General features: G+C 37.6%; 1 protein-coding gene across 1 annotated transcript in view; it reads right to left on the bottom strand.

The window, feature by feature from the left end:
• Nucleotides 1-11,725, bottom strand: part of LOC106874662 (store-operated calcium entry regulator STIMATE) — an 86,206-nt gene extending 74,481 nt beyond the window's left edge. Inside the window, exon 1 of the mRNA XM_014922459.3 lies at nucleotides 10,797-11,725. Coding sequence (XP_014777945.1) covers nucleotides 10,797-11,130 — 334 coding nt within the window. The 5' untranslated portion in view covers nucleotides 11,131-11,725. The remainder of the gene's footprint in view (nucleotides 1-10,796) is intronic.
• Between the last annotated feature and the right edge of the window lie 506 nt (nucleotides 11,726-12,231).

Raw genomic sequence — 12,231 nt, forward strand, 5'->3', positions numbered from 1 at the left:
AATTTTTCCATTGTAATTAAAATTGTACTCTTTTACTCTTTTACTTGTTTCAATCATTTGACTGCGACCATGCTGGAGCACCGCCTTTAGTCGAGCAAATCGACTCCGGGACTTATTCTTTGTAAGCATAGTACTTATTCTATTGGTCTCTTCTGCCGAACCGCTAAGTGACGGGGGACATAAACACACCAGCATTGGTTGTCAAGCAATGCTAGGGGGACAAACACATATATATATATACATATATATGACAGGCTTCTTTCAGTTTCTGTCTACCAAATCCACTCACAGGGCTTTGGTCGGCCCGAGGCTATACTAGAAGACACTTGCCCAAGATGCCACACAGTGGGACTGAACCTGGAACCATGTGGTTGGTAAGCAAGCTACTTACCACGCAGCCACTCCTGCACCTATATACGTTTATTTTTTTTTAAATTTCAACTTATAAAAAAAACCCTGTTATATGAAAAAGAATATTAAATTAAAATAGTCATCTATGTACCACATTCTATGTATATACATCATTGAAAAGCAATTTACTGTGGTAATTATCCAGAGATAATATTTCTTATGGACATGCTGTGTGGTAAGAAGCTTGCTTCCCAACCACATGGTGCCAGGTTCAGTCCCACTATGCAGCACCTTAGGCTGTTCAAATTCTTGTCAGCAATGGATTAGGTAGATGGAAACTGAAAGAAGCCTGTCGTATATATATGTGTCTGTGAGTGTATTTGTGTTTGTCTCACACCACTGCTTGACAACTGGTGTTGGTGTATTTACGTCCCCACAACTTATTTGTTCAGCTAAAGAGACTGATAGAAAAAGTACCAGGCTTAAAAAGAAAATAAGGAGTTGTGTTTCATTGACTGAATCAACTGGAACCCTCATTGTTATAACTGACAGAGTGCCAGATATAGATCCATCCCCACCCTATGAAATCCTTAAGAGAAAGGCTCTAAAATTATTGACAATCCCTGAACTTAGAAACTATCATTCTGCTTTCATAAGAAAGCAAAATCCTAAGCAACTACCCCAATCTATTACACAATGCTAGAAAACTAAAACCCAAATCTCCAAATATAATTAATACCAGGAGCTGCACTGATACAGAAGCTGGAATTCAGTCCCCCCCTGTGTTGCCAGGAATGATCCCCACCATGACTGACTGAATAATGTTGCAACCCCCCCCCCACCCCACTACTGAACCAGATACCAACTTTAAAAATATCAACACATCTCTACTTAGAACTACTGATAATAGGCCTACCATATTGCCATCATCATCAACAACTCCCCCTCTCTCTCTCTCTCTCTCTCTCTCTCTCTCTCTCTCTCTCTCTCTATATATATATATATATATATATATATATATATATATATCCACATATACATACATACATACCTGGAGAATTTAAAAACTTTGAGATATGAAATATATTGTTTTCAATGGGGGAACTTGAAGTAGATAAAGTTATATATAAGTTGTAACAGTGAATTCGAACCAAATATTTTTATATTTGATATGAAATAATTTAATGTGTGTTTCAGGTATGCGTCAGGTGGCACGTAAAATATACCATTTCGAGCGTGGCCGTCGCCAGTACCACCTGACTGGCCCTCGTGCCGGTGGCACGTAAAAGCACCCACTACACTCTCAGAGTGGTTGGAGTTAGGAAGGGCATCCAGCTGTAGAAACTCTGCCAAATCAAATTGGAGCCTGGTGTCGCCTCCTGGTCCACCAGTCCTCAGTCAAATTGTCCAACCCATGCTAGCATGGAAAGCAGATGTTAAACGACGACGACGATGATGATGATGATAATAGGAAATGAATCTATTATGCAAACCTTTCTCAGTCAAAGCATTTCAAAACATGACTTGATGCCAATACAAACTAGCTGGTCTAGATTCCATTTATGAGGATACTCTAAAAACAATTTGGATGACTTTGTTATACTTGATTCAAGTTGAAAATTCTGGTCTTTTATGCAAAATAGAACTCAACACATGATAAAAACAGAATCTGACTTCTGAGTAATTTGAGAGACATGAAATGTTGATGCGTGATAGGGCTTTTATTAAAAATGAAATCGTGTGTGTGTGTGTGTGTGTATCGTTAACATGTTAGACAAAATGCCTAATGAAATTTATTCTATTTTGTTCTGAGTTAAGTCCATCAAGGTCAACTATGCCCTTTGTTCTTCCACAATTGCTAAAATAGTTTACCAGTGAAGTACATGGTGGTTGGTTTAATCTGTCAACCAGCAATGGGTTAAAAACATTACACTTAAAGCTTCAGATCATCATTCAACCGTGGGCTATGATGACAAATGAACAGGACACAGACCAGCTGGAGCACAATGCTGTCACAGCTAATATAATCTACTTGTAATGCCCTGTATTACTGTCAACAACACATATTTTGCTATTCACACACACACATGGGTCCTCTCCCTCTCCCTGTGTATCTAAAACTGAGCTATGAAGAAAAAAAAAGGATAATGACACACACACACACACATATATTAAGTTCGTGAGAGTAAAGGCAGAGATACATCAGATGCAAAACAGTTTTACATCCCAAGAGTACACAGAGAATCTAAAGTGCATGGCAACCGTGATACTGTTGCTCTGTGCTAGATTCACTAAATTTTTCACCACATACTTTCATTACATTTACACATGCACAAACTACAAACACATGCACATCTATACACACACACACACACACACACACACATCACACCAATGATTATCCATGTCAGCTAGGGAGCCTCTACACCATGGTTGCTTGATCTTCCAGAAGCAACAGCCTAATCTTCCTCAAATCACATTCCTACTATCTTTTTTTTTTAAGAAAAAAAAAAAAAATGGCTAATGTAGGTTTAAACATATAAAGAGATGAAGTAATCCTATTTGGACTGCATATGATCATAGTTCTGTTCAGCCAGAGTTAACCTGGGGTTAAACAACAACAGCTTTCTATACAGAAATGTCTAGACGTAGGAGTGGCTGTGTGCTAAGTAGCTTGCTTACGAACCACATGGTTCCAGGTTCAGTCCCACTGCGTGGCACCTTGGGCAAATGTCTTCTACTATAGCCTCGGGCTGACCAAAGCCTTGTGAGTGGATTTGGCAGACAGAAACTGAAAGAAGCCCGTCGTATATATGTATATATATATATGTATGTGTGTGTATATGTTTGTGTGTCTGTATTTGTCCCCCCCCCCCGACATTGCTTGACAACTGATGCTGGTGTGTTTATGTCCCCGTAACTTAGCAGTTCAGCAAAAAAGAGACCGATAGAATAAGTACTAAGCTTACAAAGAATAAGTCCTGGGGTTGATTTGCTCGACTAAAGGCGGTGCTCCAGCATGGCCACAGTCAAATGACTGAAACAAGTAAAAGAATAAAAGAGACATATGAGACTTCGATTTGTATAGTGTAGGTGAGTCCTCCCATCTTCATATATTTTATAAACATAGGATAATGTAGTCCAAGATAAATTATGCCTCATTTGTTTCTTTAAGATTATGTATATATTGTTCTTGTAGTAGATTGAGAGACCCTTTAAAACAAATCTCTTTTCTAAATGAGTTTACTTTCTTAATAAAAATAAAGTGAAATAAAACAATATATGCTAAGAAAGTTATCAGAATACAACTGGGAAATCAAAAATAAGAGTCTAAATAAAAATCTAGCTTTTATTTTGATTTCCGTTTTTCTTTTTCTTCCTTAGCTGCTTTTACTGTCGATCAATCTTTACTAAAAGGAAATGATAGGTTCTATAGATAAAGATTTCAATGTTTACAGCCAGTTAAGGCCATTTGATTTTATCAACTGATGTGTTAACAGTGTCCAAATTGGTGAAATATGAGAGTTAGCACATGAAACGTGTTGCTAGACTTAATCCTAGTTTAACACCACTATCTGAATGACTCTTGGGTGTTTTAAGTACAGTTACACTACGTTGTAAGCATTTCATTCATGTTTCTGGTTGAGAAAATTTAAGATCTTTCTCTCTTTCTTACACCAATCTCGGAAATCCTGCAAAAGGCTGTTCCTTTTCCAAGCCATACTCAACAATAACAACAATATTTGAGAGTTTCACAGTAGTTACATTCAAGACAGTGGAGGCGCAATGGCCCAGTGGTTAGGGCAGCGGACTCGCGGTCATAGGATCGCGGTTCCGATTCCCAGACTGGGTGTTGTGAGTGTTTATTGAGCGAAAACACCTAAAGCTCCACGAGGCTTCGGCAGGGTATGGTGGCGAACCCTGCTGGTGGCGAACAGGAACTCTTACTTCCTGTTTCTGTTGTGCCTGTAATTCAAAGGGTCAGCCTTGTCACACTGTGTCACGCTGAATATCCCCGAGAACTACGTTAAGGGTACACCTGTCTGTGGAGTGCTCAGCCACTTGCACGTTAATTTCACGAGCAGGCTGTTCCGTTGATCGGATCAATTGGAACCCTCGACGTCGTAAGCGACGGAGTGCCAACAACAACATTCAAGACAACCTTTTATGTCTTCCAACAAGTGATAGTCTTGACACCAAGGGTCAAATCAATCGACTGTACTCTCCTTCCTTTTACAGGTGGCCTCTCGCCAATGTGTGAAATCAACACAACAGTCAGGTAAAACAAATGACAGTGATTACCAAAATAACTCTGACGAACTATATTTTCCAGATTTCTGATGTTTGGTGTCCTAGTGAGAGTATTGCATGATGCTTTGAGAGTGCTTAACTGCTTTAATAACTCAGTCTTGCCATTGCCCCAGAGCCATTTTAAGGTATGGGCACACTGAACACTTGTCAGAGGCACCAGGGGTTTAGGGATCCAATGGAAATCTATGTGTGTTGTAATTGCGTTTAAAGGGGTCTCAGGATATTGCATTGCTCTGGACCCTACAGTGTTGTTGAGCTGTCTTAAACAATTTTAAAGGGAAATATCGACATTCTGTTATAGTCTGTAATTGAGGAAGTGTAAAGGCTTTTTAACTAATTTTTATTGCCATTACTCTTTTACTCTTTTACTTGTTTCAGTCATTTGACTGTGGCCATGCTGGAGCACCGCCTTAAGTCGAGCAAATTGACCCCAGGACTTATTCTTTGGAAGCCTAGTACTTATTCTATCGGGCTCTTTCGCCGAACCGCTAAGTTATGGGGATGCAAACACACCACCATCGGTTGTCAAGCGATGTTAGGGGGAGGGGAAACAGACACACAAACATATACACACACATACATATATACGACGGGCTTCTTTCAGTTTCCGTCGACCAAATCCACTCACAAGGCATTGGTCGGCCTGAAGCTTTAGTAGAAGACACTTGCCCAAGGTACCACGCAGTAGGAATGAACCCGGAACCATGTGGTTGGTTAGCAAGCTACTTACCACACAGCCACTCCTACGCCTAAAGTTTTATTGTAAATAATATCTATATCACATGCATATTAATATATGAAATTAAATATTAATCTCTTTTGCTTTCAAAGTATCATTGCTCACGTAGCATTTAAGTTTTACTGTCTCATTGCCTTGACATTAGGAAATAGTTGTAAGCAAGTGTTGCTGTCATGCAAGAGCTATTCAATCTTCCACAGGATCATGTTTGGGTAGGGCAAAATATTACCTTACTTGGAAAGAGGTAAGGGTTGGTGATGGGGAGGGCATTTGGCTGTATGAAATCTGTCTGATCCATGAGAGCATGCAAAAGTGGAGGTTTCGTATATATTACGAGGGTGTTAATATTTCAACCGGAGGCGCAATGGCCCAGTGGTTAGGGCAGCGGACTCGCGGTCATAGGATCGCGGTTTCGATTCCCAGACCGGGCGTTGTGAGTGTTTATTGAGCGAAAAACACCTAAAGCTCCACCAGGCTCCGGCAGGGGATGGTGGTGAACCCTGCTGTACTCTTTCACCACAACTTTCTCTCATTCTTACTTCCTGTTTCTGTTGTACCTGTAATTCAAAGGGTCAGCCTTGTCACTCTGTGTCACGCTGAATATCCCCGAGAACTACGTTAAGGGTACACGTGTCTGTGGAGTGCTCAGCCACTTGCACGTTAATTTCACGAGCAGGCTGTTCCGTTGATCGGATCAACTGGAACTCTCGTCGTCGTAAGTGACGGAGTGCCAACAACAACAATAATATTTTCAACCATTACAACTGTGCTTCAATTCAACAGTGTATTGTACATATATTTAATTACTCAATTGCTGGCATTTAGCAATGGTTTCTCCCATTGCTTTGATACACCATTTTCTATCATCAATTTTGATGACACAGGTATGCTAGTGTTTCAAATAGTTTTCATTTCCACTTGTAAACGGTACTGACATCTCCTCCAGACAACACACAAGATACAGATTGATCTAATTTCAAAGACTAGATCGTAAATGAACAACCAAAGAATGATGTTAAGTAAATTATGTAACTATTGTAACAAAAATAACCAAGTCAATATAATATAAATATTTGTGTATACAGTCAATATGACTACTCGGAAGAAAGCGTCTTATCTTTAATATCTTTAGATCATATAGATATCTTGCCAAACTGAAAACAGCAAGAGGAAAATATAAAAACAACAACGATTTTTATGGCTCTACAGCATAATTTAATTACCATTGTACTCTATGTCTAGGTGGCTGCATTGACCTGCTAAAAATAGCAGTTAAATATTTCTGAAATCACACCCTAGTGTTTTATACAAGGAAGGATACATTGAGATAATGCGGTTACCAGATACATAGTGTCTGGTGAAAAAGAAATGGTAAAATGATAGGGTTATGTCAGGGCTCCTTTTGTTATACGTCTGCTCGGTTAGGGTAAGTCTAACCTGGGTTTAGGGTTGACGGCCAACGATAATTTTTCCCCCCCATAAGTCGTTTGAGGTAGGGTTACATTTTTTTGCGTTGTTGTTATACACATATGCATATACCAACACATATCCATACACACACACACGTACACATATAAAATATATATAAGTACATTATACACGTACAGATACATGTCAACACACAGATGTATTATTTATATACGTGAATGTAATAATACTAATAATAATATTTCATTTTGGCACAGAACCAGCAATTTCGAAAGAAGTCGATTATATTGACCCCAGTACTTATTTTATGGACCCCGAAAGGATGAAAGACAAAGTTGATCTCGGCGGAATTTGAACTCAGAACGTAAAGACGGACGAAATGCCGCTAAGCATTTTATCCGGCTTGCCAACGGTTCTTCCAGCTCGCCGCATTTGTATGTAATAATAATAATAATGATTATTATTATTATTATTTCAAATTTTGGCACAAGGCCAGTAATTTTAAGGGAAAGGGATTAATCGATGCCATTGTCCCTAGTACTCGACTGGTATCTTATTTTATCGACCCCCCCACCACCACCACCACCGAAAGGATAAAAAGCAAAGTTGACCTCAGCAGGATTTGAACTCAATAAGCAATTTCTATAGTTGACACAAGGACAACATTACAAGGACTTACACGGCGGAGCTATAATAGAATAGTTATTGCGAAGGAAAAGGACACAGAATATATATATATATATCATATTACTGTGTTTCATGCAAATGGAATTACGATTCCGAAAGAATTTTTTTCCCCACGAAAAATTTCCAATTCTTTTATTTATTTTTGTTTTTTATACCTTTTTTATCCCTTGATTCCGTGTTCTTACCTAATGTAGTTATGAATTAAAAGTTTCTGTTGTTGTTATTGAGGAATGGGCGAAGATTTATGCTGGAAGAAAATATGCGAAGAATTAGGATAAATAGTAGTAGTAGAAGTTCGAAGTCTGCCCTGACTGAAAAAGGCCTAACATCAAAGGCATTCAAGCTTAGTGTATCTAGGACTACATTAATGTAGTGTGTTCCTTTTTAACCGAAAATCGCTTTATTAAAGCAGGTACTTTTTGATATGAGAGATTGTTTGAGTTGGCGATCTCAAATCGGAGCAGGTCGCGCGAAATGCGTGAAGGCTTTCTCTTCTACAAGATGCTTGCTGAAAGAAGTTTAAGAAACTCGTAGTCTTTCATGAAATATCCTTGTTGGCTGACTGACAGTAAATAACAGTGGTAAGAGGAAATACTTGAAAAACTAATGAGGCACCTAGAAAGAAGCATATTACAGCTGAGTATTACTAGAGAGAAAGGGAAATAGTTACATCAAGGAAAAGTATTTTAATATAAGGAAAGGGTTCTATGAGTAAATTAAAAAAATGCTAGAAATAACAGCTAAACCTCCTATAAGTTACAGCCTACCGTCTTTTTAAAATGATTCATAAGATAATGTTAATCCTAGATATATAAAGTCTGGAGAATAAGAAGAGAAAAAGGATAAATGGTTATACTGGGAATGTTTTTAATCATGGTTCTGCTCGATCAGTGTTGTTCACCTGGGGTTAAATAGCAGCAGCAGTAAAACCTATAGAATGCAAGCAAACAAGGGAGATGCTATATGGTAACGCGACCTGCTAGAGAGAGCAGGTAAATTTTTCCTTCTTATTACATCCTATCGTCTTAGGAGAGGAAGGACACAGTGGATAAAACACAAGATGGTCACAGCTGACCCGCTTTAGATCACACGTCAGTTCGAGATGACCCGAGGGTTAAACCACATTAACTATGACTAAGTGTAACCGATGATGATGATGATGATGATGATAATCATTATCATGATTCTAAGGACACCAAAGACGAGCTGGAAAGTTCGTAGAATTTTTATGAACATACAAAAATATACAGAATAGATAACCAACGCGTTTTGCCTCTTAAGACCTAAAATAAATTACAAGACTTATCACCTCCCAGTAAACTAAGCAAAAATTGAGATTTTCTTTCTTTTTGTGTAAAACCAAATGAAATGTTCGTGAAGAAACATTTTTTTTATTATTATTATCGAATATATTAAAATTTCTAGATGGAACATAATAAATATTAAGCGAGTCTGTCAATGTTTGTGTTTATTTTGTAGATAGAATTTCAAGGATAATATTTAATAAAATTTGATATAGTAACAACATAAATTACCCTAATTCTTCACAGTCAAAGGAAACTACGTCGCCTCCACATTTTCGTTAAAGTTCTTTGGCTAAAACGAAGAATTCCAGTGTCGAAGACATTAACTAAAAACAGGCGCTCTTGATTAGCCAACTACCAATGATCTATACACAATTAATGTTTCGACTGCTTTGTCTACGTAAGAAAAAAAGAATTGATTTGTTCTAAAAAGACGTAGAAAAACCGAATTTAATGAATTAACAAAGAGTTCGGAAAATATTTCAATAAATAGAAAAAAGTAAACCTCATAAGACTTTAAATGAGCTAATAAGGAAGCTTCAGTCTGTTAGAAATAGCAGCCAATTTCCCTCAAATCACACCCTAAAAACACAACATGACATTGGATAACGTGGTCATAAATATACGCCGACTTTGGAAGGAATCCAAGACAGTACAGTCACGGCTGGACTGCCTTTGATCGTAAGGTCTGCAAGATCAGAGTTGACATGGGGTGTAGTTGCGTGGTCTGGGGTTAAACAGCAATCAATGACAACAGTAAATGGATACTAATTAAGCTTATAAATGAGAATCTAGAACTCCCTGTGTTATCTAAGAATATGTAAAGTTCTGATTGAAGCCATTTGAGGGAGATAGAGAAAGAGAGAGAGAGGAAGAGATAGAGAGGGGCCATGTGCTAATAAAATACGCAATAGAAGAGTCAGCAAGCATGTTATGTTATATATACGTGCTATTCGTTACATGTGTAGAGAGATGATCAGATCGATAACGGTTCACTGCTCGCTTTAGTTGTTTGTATTAAAATCGATGAACACTTTTACCTTTGGAAAGGAAAACTACAAAAGTTTTATAAAGTCAGAGCAATAAGAGATCCACGTGCATTATATTGTTACAGGAGTTTGTGATGGGTAGATAGGTATATACAATAGACGGGTAGCAGTGTTTCAGACAAAGCTGTATTAAAGTAATAATGGTACTTGATTACACTAATTCGATTATAGTCTACCCTGCTTTTTCTTTCCTTTTCCCTTTTCTTTTTCATTGAAAACATTTAAGAAATCGATTTTGTGACCTAAAGTCTAGGGGTAATTGGAATGGCTTTAGAAATAAATAAATAAAAATAGGATTAGTGAACGAAAGATTAATTCTGGATGAGTTGAAGTGGATTAAATAACTTATTAAATAATGTCTCTGAGGTATGGGTGGGTAGCCCTTAAGTTTTGCATGCAAAACACAAAAAGATGTTGGCTTGTACTGGTTATTAAAATGAGAAAAATTTAGCTATCATTTCTATAAACTATTTTTTAAAAACAAATTTTCTTTTTTCATTTAGTTACACAGAAAGAAGATATGAAAATGAAAGAAAAAAAAAAGCAAACCAAATTTTCAATCATTCGGGCAATTAAAGGAAAATGTCTTGTATATTTAAAATTTGTATGTTTTTGTAGGTAAAATTTAAATATTATGCTAATACGTACATACAATGAAATAAATTTTATTCCATTATTGTAACTATTTGTGTTACTTTTCGCCAACACAAATCGTGATTAATTATCACAATTTCTATTGTTCAACTACTCATACATATATGTATTAATTAACTTTGTTCCGGGTAACTGAACACACATTTTCTCAATCATTCATTGCGTGAGAAGCAAAGATTATCATTTTTTTAAAAACTGTTTAGGGGGAAAAGGAAAAAAAACAAACAAACTATAAAGCGCGTACGTTGTGCGTAAAATTAAAAATCATTTTACCTATGAGTGTGGTGAAAGCAAGGAAAGCCAGCAAGGCTTGCACGAAGAGACCCAACGGTCCGAGTAAATCTCCCGGGGAACATCGTACATCCATGAGTAGTTTCGCTTCTGTAGTGTCAGATGGAAGACGGGTTGAGGCAGGCACTTGGTGTGAGTACCGGGTGTTATTGGCACGGGACGGGAACAGTCTAGAAAACAATAGAAACGAAGTAGCCGAAGACCCATTGAGGCTTGTTATGTTAACTAGCTGACGCTGTGTCAATTCTTGTGCGACAACACTCACCGAATGTTGACCATCTTCCAACAAGAGAGTATTGCCCAGCTGGAAAAGCATCAATGCCGGAATAGTTTTGTCCAAGTCTAACAATAATGGACGAGAAAGATAAAGAGATAGTAAATCCTTGATGAGAAGTCGACATCAATTATTCCAGTCTTCAACGTAGAAGCGAGGTAGGTGTTCGTTTCAACTTAGTTACACTGTAGTTCAGAGTAGCTTTCCAAATGTTTAGGGAATGTGATATCATAACCTGATTCATGGTAGCGTAAAATAGTTTTGTTTCTTCGTGTATTTCTTGAATGAAAGTGCGCGTGTCATGTTTGTATTGTAGCTGTATTATTGTAAGTAAATAGAGAGAGAGAGAAAGAGATCGTAAAAAGAAACTACAGAAACATTAAAAGTGAAAACAAAGGTAAACTTATACTAGACAACACTTATATATAAAAAAATATATATCTATTTGTCTCTGACAAAGCATATTTTTCCATGTCAAGAAATCTACTTTGTTATTATTATAGATTCGCAATTGGTTCGGTTAAACAGATCCTTCTTTAGTTTGCTATTTCTTATTCTTTGTTATTTAACCACAACACTGTTCATTATGACAGCACCACCGCTGACTGTCATAATGAAATGGTAAATTATCAGCAACGATGCCACCAGTTACCTACCCTTTCTCAACAGCATACATAGAGGGCACTACACGTCGCTCTTTGCGCTTATCAATTTCAAATAATCCGCACAACTTTTCTTTTCACTATTTTCAATATTTCTTTGGCTATTTTCGTTTTGTTAATTTTTTTTTTCATTTTGACAAGGCTAAGCATCACTCTATTAAAAGAGCGTAAGGTGGAATGCAATATTGTAACGTTCAAGCTTTTCCAACGTAGATGAAGTGAACTTGTTTCAATGGTAAATCGAAACCGGGTCACCGGTCTCGTCTTCCCGGAGTTTCCCTTGCTCGCGACGTTCTGTGTTTGCGTGTGTTTGTTTGTGTGTATGTGTGTTCAAAGCTCAGTCTGCATGAGTTACTATTCCGAGTTTCTGCTTTCCGGTTTTGCCATCATAACCTAACTGCATTTCACCCAGTGTGAAACTAGACCAGCATCCACTGTGTGTGCATAAAAAATCGGAACTACTAAAGCAGCACGGTCCCGA

The sequence above is a fragment of the Octopus bimaculoides genome, chromosome 15 (assembly GCF_046866305.1).
Source record: "Octopus bimaculoides isolate indiv1 chromosome 15, ASM4686630v1, whole genome shotgun sequence".
Classification (NCBI taxonomy): Eukaryota; Metazoa; Mollusca; class Cephalopoda; order Octopoda; family Octopodidae; genus Octopus; species Octopus bimaculoides.